The sequence below is a fragment of the Amphiura filiformis genome, chromosome 10 (genome assembly GCF_039555335.1).
Source record: "Amphiura filiformis chromosome 10, Afil_fr2py, whole genome shotgun sequence".
NCBI classification, from domain to species: Eukaryota; Metazoa; Echinodermata; class Ophiuroidea; order Amphilepidida; family Amphiuridae; genus Amphiura; species Amphiura filiformis.
Window position 1 is genome coordinate 43,090,739 of NC_092637.1, and position 22,869 is coordinate 43,113,607.

General features: G+C 36.8%; 2 protein-coding genes across 2 annotated transcripts in view; both read left to right on the plus strand.

The window, feature by feature from the left end:
• LOC140162899 (uncharacterized) overlaps positions 1-16,128 on the plus strand; it is a 52,765-nt gene extending 36,637 nt beyond the window's left edge. The window contains exon 3 of the transcript XR_011860370.1: positions 15,389-16,128. The gene's annotated coding sequence lies outside the window, so the exon portion shown is untranslated. The remainder of the gene's footprint in view (positions 1-15,388) is intronic.
• LOC140162898 (uncharacterized) lies at positions 5,992-8,302 on the plus strand. The gene has a single exon (XM_072186208.1). The coding sequence runs from the start codon at positions 6,095-6,097 to the stop codon at positions 7,424-7,426; it is 1,332 nt and encodes a 443-aa protein (XP_072042309.1). The 5' UTR covers positions 5,992-6,094; the 3' UTR covers positions 7,427-8,302.
• Positions 16,129-22,869: the final 6,741 nt, after the last annotated feature.

Consider the following 22,869-nt stretch of genomic DNA (forward strand, 5'->3'; position numbering starts at 1 on the left):
GAGGCGCTACCATGGTTCATTGATCGTCACTCCCAAAATTTCCTCATAGGAATTGACCCTACATTGACCTGTACCGGAAGGCTCGTAAAAGAGACTGCACAATGACGTCAGCTATTAGCTGTTCGAAGTTCAAAGTTTTGATAGCGTATAGTTTCAATGTATGATTGTGCGAAAACCCGATGAAATTTGGATGTTCTGTTCTCAAGTTACGACACTGTTTTCTACACTAGTTGTGCCGTAACTTGACAAATATACTTAGTTTTCATGTTCATATATTAAGCTTTTAAGGGGGTCTGAGGGAGTTCAAATATAGTGCAAATAAAAGCAAAACGTTTTTACCTTCCGATTGTGAAAAAAATTATGTTGGGCCAATTTGGGCCATTTGAGTTCTGAAAGCGAGCAAAATTTACGGAAGTACTTGAATTCAGGTAAAAGTGACAATGATTAGACAATCTTTTCATCATCATTAAACTTCTCATTTTATAATAAATAATTATCAGTATTTAGGCCTAAATGATTATTAATATTATTAGGGGCCATCATTTTCTTTGGAGAGGGGGGTTCCAAATAGGCCTATACTGGGGTCATAACTTTTGGAAAGAAAAATAGGGGTCATAGCCCAATTTAATTTTCACGAATCATGACCAAAATGTAGGAGGTCACAATATGACCACAGATATAGGCCTGCAGATAGGGTGTACTATTTTATTCAAAAGACTGATTTCAATGCAATTTTTGTGAAAATGACAATTTGATATCAAATTTTCTGAAACATGAGCACTTTCCAATAAACATTATAAGTAACTGCATTTAGCACCCCATTGAAATAAATGACCAGTGAAACAGACTTAACAATGTAATCAGCTTAGCATATAAATCAATATTCCCCGAAATTGCCTATTCAACAATAATTGGTCATAACCAACGTAGTACAAAAGATGCTTGGCTAGATCATTCTCCATTTATTTATATACCTGTTGAAACTGATAACCATTGGAAATCTGTTGTTGAGCCCCTCTTGAGCCAGGGGGATATCCCTAATCACCTAAGCTGTTGGAAAAATGTGAAAGATGGAAATCTTTGATATATTCTTTACCCAAAGGTGTGTTAAAGTAACGCCTCCATAGTTAGATACCCTACCTTCCTTTACAAATTTAAAACGCTGGGGCAAACAACTTTTTGACACTTTCGCTACCTTACTGCACATACTCAATAATTGCCAAAATATGCTTGATCGGTACTTATGGAGACATAATAATGTTATTCGTATATTTCTATCTACATTCAAAAGAGGCTGAATCGTTTCTCTCAGATGAACAGTTCCAATCCTATTGCAAGGAAACTTGGGCCATAGGTGAAGTATGAAGGTCTTTATGTTATGAAGTTGTGTCACATAATTTCAAGGTCATTTCAAGGTCACCATAGGTCATTTGAGGTCAAATGTTTTCTTGAAAGTTCCTCTCAGGCTATGTATTTCACCATGATTTGACATATTGAGCTGCAAGTTTGAACACTGATAGGGGCAAGTGTGTTAATCTGCTCAGTGATCGAGGAAAGTGCGGGAGGGCAGGATGGGCAGTACGGGGAGGGGGGAAGGGGGTATGGCAGAAGAAAACAAGCAAAATACCGTGTGAACAAATTATCTGGAGATCCGTATGGGGTACAGTGATGGTGGGGTGGGGTGTAGCGCTACCAAAGGTTTCCAACCTGATTAGATTTTCAGGTCATTTTGGGGTCATCCAGGGTCACCCAGGGGTCATCTGAGGTCAAATTACTAAAAACTGTCATGGGCACGAAACTTGGTGGGTACAGTCAACATTTAGAGCCAATTTTTGAAGGTCATTTCGGGGTCATCTGAGGTCAATTTACTAAAAACTGTCGTATGGGCATGAAACTTGGTGGGTACAGTCAACATTTAGAGTCAAATTTGTAGAAGGTCATTTTGTGGTCATCCGAGGTCACCCAGGGGTAATCTGAGGTCAAATTACTAAAAACTGTCATGGGCACAAAACTTGGTGGGTACAGTCAACATTTAGAGCCAATTTTTGAAGGTCATTTTGGGGTCATCCAGGGGTCATCTGAGGTCAAATTACTAAAAACTGTCGTATGGGCATTAAACTAGGTGGATACAGTCAACATTTTGAGCCAAATGTTTGGAAGGTCATTTTGGGGTCATCCAAGAGTCATCTGAGGTACAATTACTAAAAACTCGTATGGGCATGAAACTTTGGGTACAGTCAACAATTTTAGAGCCAAATTTTTGGAAGGTTATTTTGGGGTCACCATGGGTTGTTGTAGGTTCGTTTACTTCTACCAAAAGTAATCGCGAAAGCAGGCGGTTGCAAAAGCAGGCGAGACTTGTGGTTCGAGAACCGCCTTGTTTATATTAAAACCTGGTCGACCCGGTTTTATTAAGAGTTCATCAATCGATTTTTGGAGGGGGGGGGCAAGCATTTTTTGGCGAGCCGTTTGGACATATGAAAACAAATCCAGCAACCGGGGTTCAATCCCAGCTGAGTCCTGATTTTTTCTCTCTCAATATTTTCATATGCCAGTTTGCTCGAGCCCCAATCACGCCATTTAAATTATAATTTCTCGGGCTTGCATCGTTTATTTCCGATCCTCGCATATATTAATTTCGCATTGTCTTACGCCCTGCTAGGGTGAAGCATATAGGCCGCCGCCTTTTTCATTGTTTAATATATAATTGGCCGCTGAGACACAATGAGAGAGTTATCATGGGGACTTAAGTTGAGATTGCCCGAGTACCGACTGTGAACTCAGGTAGTACAGTGGTAAAGCTCTGGACCAGTAATCCAGCGACCGGGGTTCAATCCCCGCTGAGTCCTGATTTTTTTCTCTCTCAATATTTTCATATGCCAGTTTGCTCGAGCCCCAATCACGCCATTTTCTTTGAATCAACAGATGTACATTAATGTGGCTCACAAATGATTGTAAGAAATATGATTTTAGATTTTATAATTGTACAGTGTATTATGAATGGAAGTATACATACGTATAGCACCCATATTTTATTGTAAATATTTTCATTTCTTGCTGTATTGGGCTATTCCATTTGAAATCCATGAAAATAGAAGATATGACAACCTTAATCTAGCTCCCACACAGAGGGTACAGATTTCAAATGGAGTCACCCATTAAGGGGGACCACAGGTCGTTTTTAGGTTGAATTTTGAATGGCCTTGTTTATAGACTATTAATGATAGAAGTATGGCTTGTTATATATCAATGTAACACACAAAGATTGAAATTTCAGAAAATTATATTTTTTTGTGCGTGTCGATATGTATATGCAAATGAGGCGAGGTCAAAGGTCAAATATGTTCAAATGAGGCATGGGAAAAATGTGAATTTTGCCCCCAAAAAATAATGTTTAAGGAGAACATTTAACTTACTATTTACTATCCAGATATATTATATATCTGGAAATTAATGGAGAGACATTTTGAAATTTTTGCTTTCTGTTGCCATGGCAACCGTTTGATGACAAAAACTGATTTTTTCGTCTGGATTTGACTTTGAAGACCTATAAATCAAAAAGTAAAGCAGATATCAACAAAAGCTCCCATTAAGTTGTAGAGCATTACAAATAGTACATGTGTGCCAAATTTCATGGTCATAGACCTATGGGAAGTGGAAAAGTTTTTGGGGCAAAATTCTGACATCGCGAATTACCATTTTGAGATATTAGCATTTTTAGTCTAGAAACACTAAATAATTTTTTTAATTCACATTTTAGAAACACTTACATTTAAATATTGATATTGTATTGATTTATATTTTTCCTAAATTACTAAAACAGTTTACACCATAAATTGCTGTTTACATTGTTGTAAATAATATTTTTATGAAATTCCTTAACTATCGCAGCTTGAAAAACAATAAAATACAAAAGAAATGATTTATATAGTAATAACAAAAGAACGAGCTGCTATTTCTAGTATTTTTCAGTGACTTATCATCTTGTATTGGCAATAACTTTAGATAGGAATGTCCGATTGTAACCAAACAAAGACCAAATTAAAGCTCAGAAATAGTACAATGTTCCTGTGACAAAATCTCCATTTTTACAAGGGTTTGGGAAGTTGACCTGTGGTCCCCCCTTAAGGAAAAAGTCACCCTCTCTGTTGTTGCAGATTAAGTTCATGTCTTTCATAGGGGGGTGTTTGGATTTCAACTGAAAGCCTAAATTTATTCTGGGGCTAAATTTGATAATCCTGAATGTAGGAATTTGCATGTATGACTGAACTGCATGTATTTGCATTCTATGGACCACACAAACTTATAATAATACTGCTAGTCTGTGAGTCTGGGTGTGGGTGGGGGTGTGATTGTCCACCTTTATTCTTGGTACTGACAGGTCGCATGGCCCTCAAACTTGGTGCGTCTTGGTCCGACAAGTGGATTTCTGCAGCAGGGACCCCATCCTGGGGTCTTCTCTCTTACTCCCCATAGGTTGCCATGACCTGTCTCTCTTAATTATTAACACCATTGCTCTGACCATTGCCCAAATAGTGTACATGTATATGCTTGGTTTGTGAATGTAACTAACAAACGATCACCAAAGTGTTTGGAGTTATCCAGGGTCAAATCGCCATAGATAATTATCGCAGGTTCTTGAAATGAATAATTTTTCTATTCATATGATAAACAAAAATACAAGAAAATGGTTTCAAAAAGATGTGTGTATATGCATTTTTAGTTGGTTTTAAAGGTAAATTATTCATTGCAAATTAATGATATGCAATGAAAATTACTGCAGGATATTGTTATGTCTTTATTTGCTAAAGAGCATGACTTAACATATCACAGTGTATTCAGTACATTTTTTCTTTTATGATACTTCTCTGCCAGAAGCACCAATTCTTTCATAATAGATCATGCTTTTTAATCAACATGAGCCATTTCTGTATAAGATTTATTATGATTTGTGCAAATCCAGTCAAATATGACATTAATTTCAAATTGTTTTTTAACATTACAGATATTTTGATCCAGTGATATAATTCTGCGTTTGAAAGTACAAGTTCCACCAGGGCTTATAGAGAAGACAGTGAGGATTGTTGTCTCCCTGCTTGCTGGTCTATTGTTTGCTTGTATTGACTTCCATGCTTGGTGTATCATGCTTGCTGCTCACAGATATTTGAACTATAGTTGTATGTTGGCTTTTTTAAAGTTCCGGAAGTAATACACATATTGCAAAATATCTACATGTGACAATGAAACTTTTGAAACCATTTTGTTGCAAATTTTGTGGAATGAACCATTATTCATTGGATAGATTGAAAGTACACGTCAGCAGACATCTAATTAAATATGTACGGGCTCATAGACGTAAGAAGTGTGTGTTTTGTGACAAAAGCTTGTCAAAATATGGTAGGCTCATCTGGCTGTGTAGACACTTGAATAACCACAAGAAACATTTGGACAAATGTAGTAATTGTTTGATAAGTTGTTTAAATGATTGTGATTTCGTCACACACATACTTTTGTGCACTTCCAGTGTTGTCAACACTGACATCAGAAGTGACATCAAAGAGAAACAATATCAGTGCGATTACTGCCAGAGGAGTGTTTACTCTGAACAAACGCTGAAAATCCACAAAACAATTCATACAGAAGGGAATCCCTATCAGTGTAAGTATTGTCAAAAATGCTCTGTAATAACTAGTAGACTTAAAAGACGCATCAAAACGAACACCAAAGACAAACCGTTTCAGTGTGAGTACTGCCAGAAGTGTTTTTCTAAGAAATACGATCTAACATCACATATCAGAACTCACACAAAAGAGAAACCCTTTCAGTGTGAGTACTGCCAGAAGTGTTTTTCTCAGAAACATAATCTAACATTACACATCAGATGTCACACCAAAGAGAAACCCTTTCGATGTGAATACTGCCAGAAGTTCTTTTCTCAGAAGGGTAATCTGATAACCCACGTCAGAATTCACACCAAAGAGAAACCGTTTAGGTGTGAGAATTGTGGCAAATGTTTTGCACGAAGGGGTCATTTGCAAAGACACAGCAGATTTCACACCAAAGAGAAACCATTTAGGTGTGAGAATTGTGGAAAATGCTTTTTCAACAGAGTGATTTAAAAAGACACAGCAGATTTCACACCAAAGAGAAACCATTTAGGTGTGAGAATTGTGGAAAATGTTTTTTTCAAAAGAGTGATTTAAAAAGACACAGTAGAACTCACACCAAAGAGAAACCTTTTAGGTGTGAGAATTGTGAACAAACGCTGAATACCCACAAAACAATTCATACAGAAGGGAATCCCTATCAGTGTGAGTATTGTCAAAAATGCTCTGTAATAAGTAGTAGACTTAAAAGACGCATCAAAACGAACACCAAAGATAAACCGTTTCAGTGTGAGTACTGCCAGAAGTGTTTTTCTATGAAATACGATCTAACATCACATATCAGAACTCACACAAAAGAGAAACCCTTTCGGTGTGAATACTGCCAGAAGTTCTTTTCTCAGAAGTGTAATCTTATAACCCACGTCAGAATTCACACCAAAGAGAAACCTTTCAGGTGTGAGAATTGTGGGAAATGTTATGCCCAAAAAGGTGCATTGAAAATTCACAGTAGAACTCACACTAAAGAGAAGCCATTTAGGTGTGAGATTTGTGGTAAATGTTTTGCTCATGGTAATACTTTGAAATCTCACATTAGCACTCACACCAAAGAGACACCTTTTCGGTGTGAGTACTGCCAGAAGTGCTTTTCTCGGAAAGATAATCTTAAAAGTCACGTCAGAATTCACACCAAAGAGAAACCGTTTAGGTGTGAGAATTGTGAGAAATGTTTTTCTCAAAGCCGTGCTTTAAAAATTCACAGTAGAACTCATACCAAAGAGAAACCTTTTAAGTGTAAGAAGTGTGGGAAATGTTTTGCTCATAGCAGTACTTTGCGATATCACAGGAGAACGCACACCGAAATCACGCCAAAATGGAAACCGTTTCAATGTGAGTACTGTCAGAAATGCTTTGTTACTAACTATCAACTAGAAAGACATGTCCGAATTCACACCAAAGAGAAACCTTTTCAGTGTGAGTACTGCCAGAAGTGCTTTTCTCTGAAATACGATCTAACATCACACATCAGAACTCACACCAAAGAGAAACCCTTTCGGTGTGAATACTGTCAGAAGTGCTTTTCTCAGAAATGTAATCTTATAAACCACATTAGAACTCACACCAAAGAGAAACCGTTTAGGTGTGAGAATTGTGGGAAATGTTTTGCTCGTGGTAATACTTTGAAAGATCACATTAGAACTCACACCAAAGAGAAACCGTTCAGGTGTGGGAATTGTGGGAAATGTTTTGCTCAAAGCAGTACTTTGCGATATCACAGTAGAACGCACACCGAAGAGAAATCTTTGAAGTGTGAGATTTGAGCTAAATGTTTTGCTCATAGTACTACTTTGAAATCTCACATTCGAAATCACGCCAAAATGGAAACCGTTTCAATGTGAGTACTGTCAGAAATGCTTTGTTACTAGATATAACTTGGAAAGATATGTCCAAACTTACACCAATGGGAAACCCTTTCAGTGTGAGTACTGCCAGAAGTGCTTTTCTCAGAAAACGATCTACTAGTAACATTACACATCAGATGTCACACCAAAGAGACACCCTGCCAGAAGTGCTTTTCTCGGAAAAGTCACGCCAGGATTCACACTGAAGCAAATTCATTAATCGCAATAACCGATCAACTTCATATTTGGTTTGGTGATTGGATATGTTAGCCTGATAGTTTTGTCATATTATTTGCATATTTATGAATATTAATGAGCTTATTTGCATATTTTGCCTCTATTTTTAATCCAGTCTGCAGCTTAAGCGCAATAACCGATCAACTTCATATTTGGTTTGGTGATTGGATATGTTAAGCTGATGTGCTGTATAGTTTTGTGTCATGTTATTTGCATATTTATGAATATAAAGGATCTGATTTTCATTTTCATTTATCCACTCTGCAGTTTAATTGCAAAGGCCGATGAACTTCAAACTTGGTATGTGGATTGGATATGGTGGTTTGATATGCTGTATAGATTTGTGTCATGTTATTTGCATATTTATGAATATTAATGAGCTTATTTGCATATTTTGCCTACATTTTCATTAATTCACTCTGCAGCTGAAACGCAATAACCGATCAACTTCAAAATTTGATTGGCCACGGGAGCTTCATGATCAGCCTGGTCGCAATTCCAACCTATGAGCAGTCACTTAAACTTATCTCCTCCCTGCAATATACGAGGGGTATCCAAAAGTTTTGACATCACCCAGAAGGAAAAGAGCTATATTGATGAAATTTTGTCAGTGTAATCACTGGTCCTTATGTACATTATGGTCCAAAAATGGTCTCATAAGTATTTTTTAATTTTTTACAGGTGGCGCTATGATGGGCAATAGGCGCATAACCATTTCATGATAAGATCCTCCACTTTTTTGAGTTTCTTCACTGTGGCTGCATCATCCGTAAATTATTGACGTCCACTTCTTGGCTCATCTGTAAGGGACATGCGGCCAGTTTGGAAATTCCTTTTTCAAAAAGCAACAGTGCCATATGATGGGCAATCATCACCGCAGATAGCTTTCTTTCATCATAGATTTTCTGAGCATTGTAGGCCTAACCCTCCAAATGCAGGAACTTAATCAATCTGCGTGCCTCAATTTTCACCATCTTACAGGTTATGCGCCTACTGCCCATCTAGCGCCACCTGTAAAGAAAAGTAAACATACTTAGGACCATTTTTGGACCATAATGTACATAAGGACTTTTGGATACCCCTCGTACATTATAAAACATTGTTGTAATTCCCAATTAATAGTAACTCATAATATGTGACGTGTCATATCAAAAGGAGACACTTTTGGGCAGGTTATCAATTTTGAGGTTTTTACATATCTTAAATATAGAGATATTTTGCTCCACAATACCGTTTTCTCCAATGAAATCAGACATTCCTAAGTGAAGATATTGAGTTCGTAAGTTATGGTATCATAAAATTGGAAATTGAGATATTGGCCTTTAAAAATATTATTGACAATGTTGAGAGTAGGAATTACCTTGATTAAATGTCTCAAAAAATACAAGATGCCAGTTATATTCCGGTCTGAAACTATCAGACAATGTTTTAAACATTGAGAACATCACAAATTCGCAACAAACCCAAATTGTGAAAAAAACACCCCGGGCAGATATTTGGCTATTTCTCCATTTACGATCCTGCCCAAAAGTGTCTCCTTTTGACATGACACGTCACATATTATTAATATCAATTAGGCAGGAAACCAATAGCAGAGAGCTTTGTGTTTCATACATTATTTTTGTCAATACACAGATGCATATTTATAGTGTGTGACACATGCGTGCATACTGCATGTGCACAGCATCGCTGGCTTGGTCAATTTAATTAGCGGTGAGCAATAATAAACCACCAATGATGTTGGTAATGTTTGTATCCTTGAGTATTTCGTGATCCTATCATCTTCTTTTTATGACATTTTTGAGTAGGTATCCACGAAAAAAGCTTTTTCCCAAAATTTCAGAACGTTATTCAAATTTTACCACATTTTTGCTAAACGAATTATCTACAAGAATTTTTTTATTCATAAACATTGTGTAGCCAGAGGCACAGTGTCGACACCCTGTTTTATAAATATTTTTTTCCATACAGCTCAATACTCTGTTGAAATCAATATTCTATTATTGACGCATCAGATAAAGAAAGTTTACATATGCATTGTGTTATAGGACGTGCACCTGGAACTTAACTAAATGGGCTAAACGCGTTCCTTTATACCTATAAAGTATAATTGTCATTCTCAAAATTAAATATATCTCAATTTTTACGTTGGATTTCAAATTTGTTACATTAAATATGCAGTAAAAGATATACACAGCAAGCTGCAAGGCCCGGCTAATTAGTGTACTGCTTTTCGAGTGAGTGTACTGGAAACAAAACCCTGGTTTTACCTGAAAACAAATTTATTTCTTGTAATAGAAACATCATATGCATATGGGGTACTAGAGCATGCACAAATCGTAATAATGTGTAGAATATAGAAAAGTTGTGGTATACACCTATCCGACTTCGCCATTACTGCGGTGTCCCGATGTAAAACTCACGGTGTCCCGAGGTCGGGGTTCTATCCATTATTTATTGTGTGCTATACAGAATTGTACCGGAATTGTACACAACAGTGATATTCAATACACAATCATGAGTATTGAATTATGAATTAAATCTCCCGCTCTGGTACATCTGTGTTGCCGTCAATAGAGGGCCAAATACAGTAAACGCTTCTTGGATTGGTGTATATCTCATATGATAGTCATGGTATGCTTAGCCTGAGTCGCTCGGCCTATCTCGAACAAAATCGTGATGCGTAGCTGTTAAAAAGCGAGATGATTAAGCTGTACAGCCTGTCTCAAAAAAAAATTGTGCAAGTGAAAAGCGCCCTCTTTGGCAATTAGAAAATACCGTTGTGACATAATGCTTACATCAACGTCAAGGGCATAGACTTAGCTCTCAAATGCCGTTTAGTCTGTTCAATTTGCTTGTTTTAATCTCGAGATATGCTTACTTAACAACGAAAGGGTAAAATCACAATTGTGCCACTTTTACTAGGGAAGAGGGCTGTAAAGCATCAAGTATATCAAGAGATTTCCTGAAATCAAAAGAATGCATCAATTACACAACAATACAAAATTGTTTTTAGCGTTTTATCATGATAAAGGTATAATGATTCTCTTTTTCCCACTTACGACAAGTTCGATAAATAAATATTTCACATTCTGCTGTAAAATTAAATACATGTTCATGTCAATGATTTTACCATGGTAAATACTGTTCATTCAAGACATGTTAAAAGACAAACAAATATTGCACACTTATAGGTTAATGAACTTGACAAGTTCATGAAATTTGACAAATTAATGAAATTAGATAAAATAATGCACGCGTGGTGGTGTTGATGCGTCTAATGCACGAGCCCCGAAGGTGGGAGTGCATTAGATGCATCAACATCAGCTATCATTGATTTACATGTACAGCCCTATTCCCTAGTAAAAGTGGCACAATTGTGATTTTACCCATTCGTTGTTAACTAAACATATCGCCAGATTAAAAAAGAAAATTGAACAGAACAAACGGTATTTGAGAGCTAAGACTATGTCCTTGACGTTGATGTAAGCATCATGTCACAATGGTATATTCTAATTGCCACAGAGGGCGCTTTTCACTTGCACAATTTTTTTTGAGACAGGCTGTATACTATATAGCTTACTATCACGGCAATTTTTAACACGAAGATATAGGGATGATGACGATGTGAGAGGTGTCCAGTGGTATAAAAATCGAAACTTTTTTTGAGAAATGTGTGGGAATGAGGCTGTGGATCACGAAATGCCACTTTAACGTGAATTTGATAGCAATGATGATTTTGTAAGGTTAAGGGGGTTAAGGACTGATACGATTTTGTTGACATGCAAATGACAAGCATCAATATACTTTGTTTTGTACAATACTGATGAGATGTACTATTTCTTGGCCCAATTGGAGGAATGGGAGTTTCTGTTTATAAAAACGCTTGAAAAGAGCTACTTTTATAAGAGTTAATTGTTTTTTTAAAGGTTGGCGACCCAATTAACAGCCTCATCCCCCACTTTACCCCATCAAAATGCAGATTTTTGTATCAGATGAAAGCTCATACTTTTCTCATTAACATAGGCCTATCTAAATCCATATATTTCCAAAGAAATCATTAAAAAAACTGTCAAATTAGTCTGGGTTATGGTTCATTTATACCACATTTGAGACTAATTTGACTTTTCTTTTCATGATATCTTCAGAAATACAGCTCCCAATTTCAATATGTTTCTGAGAAAGATCATTTGGTATCAATATATTACATGATCTTGACGATTATCATTTTAAATAAAATCACCGTAGACCTGGACTGTGTGCCGGAGGAGGTCACTCCCATTGTGGCCTGTACACCATCCGCGATAACTTGAAAAGCACCCTAAACAAGGATTTAACCCTTGGCTAAAACACACCCTAAACAGGGATTCCATCAAATTTCATACCCTAAATTTCATTTCCGCATATTTAGCAATTGCAATTTTGCAACCCTTTTATTCAATTTGTCATGTTTTTGACGCCCTAAACGTGATATGCGGCGTGATCGTGCCTACCCACGAAAAAACAACCCTTTACGCGTTTTCATTATCGCGGATGGTGTACAGGCCACAATGGGAGTGCCCCCCCCGGGACTGTGTACAAGTCAGTAATTTCACGAGGAATTAGTCGCATCAACAAGAAACATTTATGTGTTGTTTTTGCATGAACGTTTGCTTGACAGGGACGACATTTTATATGGATATGCGTAAAGAGCTAATGTATGTATATATTATTTTGTTTGATAATAATTAGCCTTCTAATAAAACTAACAGCTCTTGCAAACCATCCAATTGGTAAATGAAGTATCATTATTATTTGTCACTAATTTTGTCACTGGCTGTCATTTATGTATGTGTTGACTTGTGTTAAAAACCTTTCTCATATTTAGTTTACCACATAGATTAAACTTTATTTCTCCGTATCATTATTACAAGCCGACGATGAACGTCGGCTTGTACTGTCTTCTTGGCGTTCTTCTTCTTTCTTCTGTCGACCACATTCGTACGTATAACTCAATCACGGGTTGACGTATTTTAACTAAACGTTGTCAGAAGGACCGTTGGCATTGCCCGCACATGTCATATGACTTTGAACTACGTGTGACCTTTGACCTAGATAAAGAGATCAACAATGTGATTGTTCTTCAAAATGTATCTTCTCCTACAAACAACATGCGATGATGACACGGTTTGGTCACATGACTCGTCTATGGTCGGTGTATATAGGGTGTTCCTTGATAAGGGGTCAAAGGTCATTAAGGGGGTCAAAAGGTCAATCAAAAATTTAAAAAAATCAAAATCCATGTATAAGTTCAGATTAAGCTGAAATTCACCAGGAATCCTAAGAACAATGCAAGAGCAGTTGACCCCATCCGTGACCCAGGGGTCAAGTTATAGGGGTCAAAGGTCAAATTTAGTCGGCTTGTTGTCATGTCTCGCATGACTTTCTATATAGCTCTTGTTATTATTCCTTTCTTTGGATCACTGTGCATTAAAGGCCTTGATATATTCATATTCATAGACACATGTATATATACTTGGAATTTGCATGTGCATGTATAATATTTTAGTTTTACAAAGTAGTCCTGTGGGGTGGGGTGTTAAAAATTCCTACAGGGAACTTTTTTTACTAGATCTAGTACTATGTTTCATTCGGGGGCACTTCAATATGAAATGAATACTAGTATATAGGTTTAGGGCTGGCACTTTCAAGAGAGCAAAATATAGAAAATATGGAGTCAATGGGTGAGAGCATGATTTTAGCATTCGATCACGAGCAATATGGACAAAATATGGGGTCATTGGGTGAGAGACGGATCATTTGGATCTAAATTAGGGGCGTTGGGTGAGAATGGCCTTTTTTAAATGGGGTCTTTGGGTGAGAGCCAAAAGAAGCCTCAAAAATTGAATGGCTTCAAATGGCTTGTTTTCCCCAAAGAAGTAACGAAATCAGTGATAGATGACTTGTTGCTGTTCAAATGGAAATATAATATAAGGGTCTTTGGGTGACAGATCGAAAGGAAAATATGGGGTCTTTGGGTGACAACATGTGTTCTTAAAAATACAGGGTCTTCGGGTGACAGCGATGCTGAAAAAGGAGGGGGTTTTAAAAACCCTACAGGCGCGTCACCTCCAAAATTAGAGTGCTCCATGGGTTTTATTATTCCTGTTAATAGTCTCAAATGGGGCATTTTAATTAGTGGGGAATCTTTTTGCCATAATCATATGCATGGGAAATGTCTCATTTTTGCTTACTGTGTAGTCCTACAGGAATCTCCCTGCAGGGAACTGTTGAAAGGTAGTCCTTTTTTTGGGAAGTAGGAATTTTTTGACTGTTTTAAAACAGTTGCAAACATTATTTGCCAAATATTTTGTCAACACTTTAAAACATGTTATCATAAAATGTTTTTGAATGTAATGAAAATGTTTTATAACCCTTTATGTAACCCAACATTTAAACGTTTTGGGCCAACCTTTTCTAACCTTTCCGAATGATGTTGAAACCGGTTTGTGTTTTCTGCTGGGTCTGCGGGGATACTTTTTTTGCTATGTAGTTCTACAGAGGTGTGCAGATCTACCGGTTGACTTCATGGGGGGGCACTCAACTTTAGAAGTGACGGTATGTGCCTGTCAATAGGCCCCTTCTTTTGATGTCGACTATATCTGATGACACCATCTTTTTTTAGGTGCAGCTACCCAATGACTCCCCCCTTTTAATTAGGTGCGGGTACCCAACAATGCGCAATGACACCCCTTTTTTATTAGGTGCGGCTACCCAATGAGCTCCCTTTTTATTAGGTGCGGCTACCCAATGACCCCTCATTTTTATTAGGTGCGGCTACCTAATGACACCTTTTTTCTAGAATGGTATCATAAAAATGCCACAAAAATAATGTGGAAAATCTCTCATTTCAGCAATTTTGTTCCAAAATTTTCTACCCGATAACCTCTTTTTTTAAATTATATACCCAATGACTCCTTTTTCAAAATATTATACCCAATGACCCCTTTTTTTTTTTTTTTTTACCCAATGGCCCCCTTTCCAAATCATTGTTTTGTACCGATAGGCTCATACTCTTATTGGCACATACCCTCACTTCTAAAGTTGAGTGCCCCCACCCCCGGGGCATCCTCCATGGCACCTTCATGTCCTATAATCCAATGGCCATAATTTGTTATTGTTATACTACACGTCATTTTCTACCAACAAGCATTGACGAACTGCAAATGCTGGGTATTGTACAAAAGTTATATCCTTACAAATAACAATGATGCAAATTCAGAAAAAGAATAATGGTTCATTCCATAAAATGTAGCAATGTGCAACAAAATGGTTTCAAAAGTTTCATTGTCACCTGTAGATATATTGCAATGTGTATATATATTACTTCCTGAACTAAAAACTGCCACGTACAACAATCAAGTAGTTCAAATATGTGCGCACCTCAACACCATATGTGCAAATTGGGATCCCAAAAATTTGGCATGTGCACAAATCTTTTGGCAGACCGAGAGGGGGAGCGGGGGACGCAAGCGATTTTTGGCCCTTCATAATTATTGCACAGCCCCTTACAAATAACATTGATGCAAATTCAGAAAATAGATATAACTGCTTTTAGTGTGTATTATTAGCCTTGTTTTTTAAACTGTTTTTAATTTATTTCAGATATTTGAATCCAGTGATATTTACGTTCCATACAGAAGACCTGAGTGAGGATTGGTGTGTTGTGATTGCTGCTCTATTGTTTGCTTGTATTGACTTCCATGCTTGTTGTAGAGGTGCGCACAGATATTTGAACTACATGATTATACATTGGATTTTTTTGGCAAGTAATATACACATTGCAAATATCTACAGGAGACAATGAAAGTTTTGAAACCATTTTGTTGCAAATTTTGTGGAATGAACCACTATTCTTTGGATACATTGAAAATCCACGTCAGCAGACATCTAAATAAGTATGTGCAGGCCCATAGACGTAAGAAGTGTCTGTTTTGTCAGAAAAGCTTGTCAAAAAATGTCAGACACTTTAATAACCACAGGAAACTTTGGGACAAATGTCAAAATTGTTTGATAAATTTAAGAGATTGTGAAATTGTCAGACACATACTTATATGCACTTCCAGTGTTGTCAACACTGACATCAAAGGTGACATCAAAGAGAAGCTATATCAGTGCGATTACTGTCAGAAGAGTGTTTCCTCAAAACAAGCGCTGCAATTCCACAAAACAATTCATACAGAAGGGACCTCCTTCCCCTTTAAGTGTGAGTAATGTGGGAAACGCTTTGTAACAAGCAGTAGACTTAAAAGTCACATCAAAAAGCACTCCAAAGAAAAGCCATATCAGTGTGAGTACTGTCAGAAGAGTGTTTCCTCAAAACAATCGCTGCAATTCCACAAAACAATTCATACAGAAGGGACCTCCTACCCCTTTGAGTGTGAGTATTGTGGGAAATGCTTTGTAACAAGCAGTAGACTTAAAAGACACATCAAAACGCACTCCGAAGAGAAACCATATCAGTGTCAGTACTGTCAGAAATGCTTTGTTTCTAAATATAACTTAGAAAGACATGTCCAAATTCACACCAAAGGGAAACCCTTTCAGTGTGAGTACTGCCAGAAGTGCTTTTCTCAGAAAAACGATCTAATATTACACATCAGATGTCACACCAAAGAGACACCCTTTCGGTGTGAATACTGTCAGAAGTGCTTTTCTCGGAAAGATAATCTTAAATGTCACGTCAGAATTCACACCAAAGAGAAACCGTTTAGGTGTGAGAATTGTGGGAAATGTTTTGCTCAAAGCCGTGCTTTAAAAATGCACAGTAGAACTCACACCAAAGAGAAACCTTTTCAGTGTGAGCATTGTGGGAAGTGTTTTGCTCATAGCAATTCTTTGAAATGTCACATTAGAAATCACGCCAAAATGAAAACTTATACCAAAGAGAAACCTTTTAAGTGTGAGAATTGTGGGAAATATTTTGCTCATAGGAATAGTTTGAAATTTCACATTAGAAATCACGCCAAAAATGAAACCTTTTAGCAAAATTGAGGCAAGCCATCGTGTGAAGAAGGTTGGTCAGTCCGGTCCGACTGCCTGATCAGGAAGTACTGCTGAATCCGGCAGCATGTAGACTATGCCATAGTCGAATTTTATTAAAAATATGTTATTATTAGTCATGATGAACCCATTTCGTTGAACTCAAAATTATACTGATGTTTATTAAAATTAAAGTATTCAATAGTAAAATGGTCATAAAGAGTTAAAAATAACAGATGATTAGTGACAATAAAAGTAATTGAATGCAACACTATCTTGCATAATTATAATGGCTCACTTTAATACTGAAAAATTCTGATTTTGGAATCTACCAGTTTATTGATAGCGAACCCCGAATATCCGACTATGGACGTTGAATTTTAAGCAGAACTTTACCCCGGGACATTGCTCTCTAAAACACACTGTCAAGCATACTTGTTTATCAGTCCATTAACCACAAGTACTAAGAATGGTATAGTACAAGACGCGCTAGATGTTTGATGAGAGATTAACTTTCGCGTCAACACAAAAGCACCGCAAATACCATAGACTATGCCATAGTCGATTTTTGATAAATAAAAATACGTTATTAATCATGATGAACACATTCAGTTGAATTCGAAATTATACTGATATTTATTACATCAAAATACTAGTATAAAATGGTTATGAAAAAGTTTATATAATTATATTTGTGACAGTAAAAGTAAAGTATACGTAGGCTTATATCCCAGCAAACACAAAACGTTTCCAAAACGTTTTGAATTGGTTTTATTTGGTTTTGGTTTTTAAAACGTTAAATACACGTTTCCAAAACGTTTTGATAAACATCGAGTTATCTGATGGCAGAATAGTTCGACCAAAACGTTATAAAACGTTCTAATAACGTAGACCCATTGTAGACAAAATACTCACGAAAAAAGCAAATAAAATCACAATGTTCATAGATCGTTCCATTCGACTGGATTTCCACTATATAACCAATTAGCTGGATATTAAATAATTATTTAATATTTATTATAATAAGTAGGCTATCGAATCAACAAGAGACTTGCATTTTATTTTTCTGTAATTTATTTAGGCCTACTGTACGTTATTTGCATGAATGATGACAGATATGAATAAAAAACGTAAGCAAATTAAAGTAAAAAGTACCGGTAAATTTACATTGCTTTATTTTATAAATCAACTTGCAAAAGATGTAACCATGGTAACGCACGGTCTCGATTTCGTAAAATAATGAACCGGCGGTTAGTCTCGGTCCCAGACGGCTTGTGCTCCTCGTTACTCAAGGAGCACAAGCCGGCTGGGACTAAGACTACCCACCGGTTAGTGCGGTTTGTGTGTTTCGAAATACTAGTAACAAATTGTAACCGTTTTGACCATGCATCAACGGATATATCTGTGAATCTCAATTGCTGACTGTTTACGGTGGAATTTAATAGGCCTAGCTAACCTTTAATCATGTTTATAGATCAAAAGATAAACGTGTATAGGCCTTTGATTTTGTAGACAAGTTGCAGCTATGTTTTGGGCGAAACATTTGCGTTTTAATGGAATTACTGACATATGATTTTAGTCTGCACTGATGGCGAGCAATGGTGACTACTACACAGTACTATAGTACTAGTATCCTTGATCTCAGTGACCTTATACTTGACTAGCCTATACGTGGTTACTGCTCAACTACTATATATTAGCTGTTCAAATTTGATTCTGGTGTGGAGAAAGCGATACAATTCTACATGTATTTTTGTTGTATTTAATGATAAGTGTTCCAGCTCCAAGAGTAAAGTATAACAGCATTAGGTCTACTCATTTAGGTAAGTTTTCATTTTCAGTTTTAATTGAGGCCCTTTTATTTCTCAATTCTGTAAATTTTAATAGCATGACATGGTATAAATGTGCCATTTGTTTCTGATTATAATCATATATAATATTCACGCTAGTTGCCCATTGCAAGTCTCTTGTTGGTTTATATACTGCGCCAAAAAGTATCCTTACACTTGGAAGAAAAATAGATAGCGCATCTATTAAATAAATAAATTTACCCAAATATGGTTTAGTTTTAATTCACATGTTCAGTTCAGTTCAGTGAGTTGTAGAATTGATTTTTTCCAAGTGTAAGGATACTTTTATAATTTTAGCGCAGAATACATTTACATTAATGTATTTTAATATCACATTTAATATCCTAGCTAAGGTTGGCTTTCATATTTTGGTTATCCGAATCATGCTGCCAGCTGCCGGCAAGAATAATCGATGCAACAGGACTGGACTGGGACGCTGAACATGTCTTGATGTCGAAGACATTGGGGACATGGAGTTATACATTATCTCATGGTGTACATCTTTTACTTTCATGGTTAATGTATTTCTTCATGGTTTCATGTCTTATATACTACACAAGAGATCGAAGTGTTAACGTCATAACCATGATAACTTGGACTACCAAAGTGATGCGGTTTATTAGCATTTGGAAAACGGTCTGATAACGTTTTCAAAACGTGTCATGCAAACGTTATTGAAACGTATTTAGAACTACGTTTTAAAAACGCAATATTGAAACGGTTTTTAAACAAAAGTGAAACGTAATAAAAACGTGAAAAAAACGTAATCAAAACGTTTCATGCAAACGTTATTGAAACGTATTCAAAACTCCACACATTTACGTTTTTAAAACGCAATATTGAAACGTTTCTTAAACCAAAGTGAAACGATTTTTTAACGTTTTAAAAACGTATTTTGGCTAGCTGGGATTATTGAATGCAACATATCATAATGGCATAACTACAATGGCACTTCAATACTGAATAATTCTAATTTTAGAATCAGCCAGTTTATTACGAGTTAAAAATCGACTATGGACTTTCACTTTTAAGCAGGACTTTATCCAGGGACTTCGTTCTCTAAAACACACTGTCAATCATACTTGTTTATCAATCAAATCTAACCACAAGACTAAGCATGGTGGTACAATACGCGCTAGATGCGTACGTTCATCCACCAACTTTCGCGCCAGCACAAAAGCGCCGCATTCCAAAGATAGATGTGTACCATGTATAGTTAATGGTAATGGTACGTGTCGGGAGGATTTAAACAATAACGAGATCTGGGCGACCAATCACAAGCCAGATTCATTTAAAGATGCATTACATCATGACCAATTTTAGTTAGGCCAGAAATTGGCCTAACTCTCCATAGAGTCCCATGTTAAAAATGTTAACTGCAATCCAAAGTCAGTAGTCCACTTGGGAAGCTAACATACAGAGGGAGTACGGTGACTAAAAAGATGAACAGTTGTGAAAATCTATAAATTGTGCACAAATTAATTAAATTGGAGTTTTAAGCGTAAATGCAATATCCAGATTATGCACAATCATGACAATGGGCAAGTGGACTACGGAGTAGTCTACAAATACCACAGATAGTTGTGTACGGTGTAGTTAATGGTAATGGCGCGGGCCTGGAAGATTTAAACCATAACGAGATATGGGCGACCAATCACAAGGCAGATCCATTTAAAGATGCATTACATCATGGCCAATTTTAGTTAGGCCAGAAATTGGCCCAACTCTCCATAGAGTCCCGTGTTAAAAATCTTAACCGCAAGGCAAAGTCAGTAATTTAAAATAGAGCATTGCATTGTGGGATACGATGCTGCCTGACTCGGCAACATGCTGCCTAACTCGGCAGTATTTCCTGATCAGGCAGTCGGACCGGACTGTTGGTGGTAGGAATGGGCCCAGCCCCTAAGCATGAGATGCTTTGAACATTTGAAAATACAATTTTCTTAAATATGTATGATAAGGCCAAACCAAAAAAGTTCGTTTCAAAGCTTACGCACGCATTTGTAAAATCACGAGATTTGAAAAAAAAAAAAAAAAGAAATGCGGAAATTGTTTTTATTTCAAAAAAATTTTTTTTTATAGTTTTTTCCGGAAAAATTCGGCGAAAATCTGACTTTTTTCCTCAAAATATCATAAAAATAGTCTGGAATAATTAATAATTAAAAAAAAAATCGCATTTCGCATTTGTTTTCAAACCACTCGTGAGCTTTGAGACAAACCTTTTTTTTTTGCCTAATGTAATTTGTTTTATAATTTGTCTTCTAATAAACCATAAACAACTTTAGACAAGTACAATTTGCATATGAAGTAGCATTATTATTTTTACTTTCTTTGAATCACTTGGTGTCAATAAAAGGCCTTGATATATTTATTTCCATACATAGTAGGGTCCATCCAATGGCAAGCATGGGTTATCATATTGACAGGGTCGAGGGCATGACCATAATGCGGGGGGGCTGCTTTGAAATTTGGTCGGTAAGTTCGCCACAGTTATCACTGCCAATGATACAAGACTATGTCGAGCAAAAGGGTAATGTACACAATTACGTAAAGTACACAGATACGCCAAACCTAATTATTGATTATCGCGGGTGGTAACTTTAAACATATTGTCTACAAATACAATCTACCAAAAAACGTTTCAAAACGTAAACAGCGGCCAAAGTTTACAACATCCTCCCTGTGTGGCTCTTCACCCTTTTTAAACTTGGTCCCATTTAGTAAAGTAGTATTAACATGAAGAATGAGTCCTAATTTTTACATGCAACAATGTACTCTTATAGGTTTAAGACTGTTCGAAAGCGGTGCAATATGACGTAGGCTACCGTATGTATTATCAAAAACATTTCAAGGTTTATGTTTTATTATATTGCGTGATCATAAAGAGTAGTCGAGTATTATATATACTTAGCAAATTGACTGTGTGTCAACCTGCTACATATAGGCCCTACATCTGTACATAAGGCGCAGAATCGCACATGACGATGAAGAATTTAACAAAGTGAGTATTTGCTACAAAATACATTATAACGTCTATACGGAAAAAACTTCAATTACGCACGAACATTAATTCATTTGCTCTACAAAATAAACATTGACAACTAAGAAAACCAACAAGTAGCCTATAGATGACTTCGTATGGGTCTTTAAAACTTTCATAAATGGGACCAAGTTTAAAAAGGGTGAAAAGCCACACAGGAAAGATTTTTAAACTTTGGCCGCTTTTTACGTTTTGAAACGTTTTTGGTAGATATTAATTCTTTTTTTGAGGTAAAAAAATATTGCGCGCTAAGTGGTTCTTTGTAGCCATGCGAGGTGAACTAGTTGGATATCCATATTTCGCGGTTAATGGTGCTTTGTAGCCCTGCGGGGCAAACTAGTTGGATATCCATATTTCAGGGTGAGTGGTTTTTTGAAGCTCCGCGGGGCAAACTAGTTGGATATCCATATTTCGCGGTTAGCGGTTCTTTGTAGCCCTGCAGGGCAAACTAGTTGGATATCCATATTTCGCGGTTAGCGGTTCTTTGTAGCCCTGCGGGCAAACTAGTTGGATATCCATATTTCGCGGTTTGTGGTTCTAGTGGTTTTAACGACCCGTAACCACCCCAGTCAGCTGCATACCGCATCCAGCTATTTTAATTATCAAAATACTAGTTTTTTAATGCTATGGGGTAACAGAATTATTAAAAAAATTAATAGCTGAACCCAATAGTTCAGCCAAGGACTGGAAACGACATATTGATGACTTTATATAGAGTGTATTCAATAAACCCAAGGCGGAACGAGAGTTGCTAAGTAACCGCTATCCGAACCATAAACACACACAGTGCCGCCGACAAGGGGGGGTAACCGGGGGCGTTACCCCGGGGTCCTAGGGCGCCCGTAAAAAGTGAAGAAAAGACACTTTACTATGGGGCAGTAAAAGCAAAGAAAACGGACCCCAGGGGCCCGTAAAAGATACCTTGCAATAGGCATATTTTCTTTGCTTTACTATATGAGCCAACAAAGGTCTCTTTTCTTAGGCCTATGGTATCTCTTCTTTGCTTTTTACGGGCCCTCCGAGGTCTCTTTTTTTCTTTTTATGGGTCCATTAGGGTATATATCTTTTCTTTGCTTATTAAGCTTTTTTACATACTCACTAAGGTCTCTTTTTTTTCATTTACGGGCCTATGGTATCTTTTCTTTGCTTTTTACGGGCCCACTATGGTCTCTTTTCTTTGCCTTTTATACGGGTCCAATATAAGGTCTGTTTTC

Coding starts and splice junctions, on each gene's coding strand:
- LOC140162898 (XM_072186208.1), top strand. CDS start 6,095: ATGCTTTTTCAACAGAGTGATTTAAAAAGACACAGCAGATTTCACACC.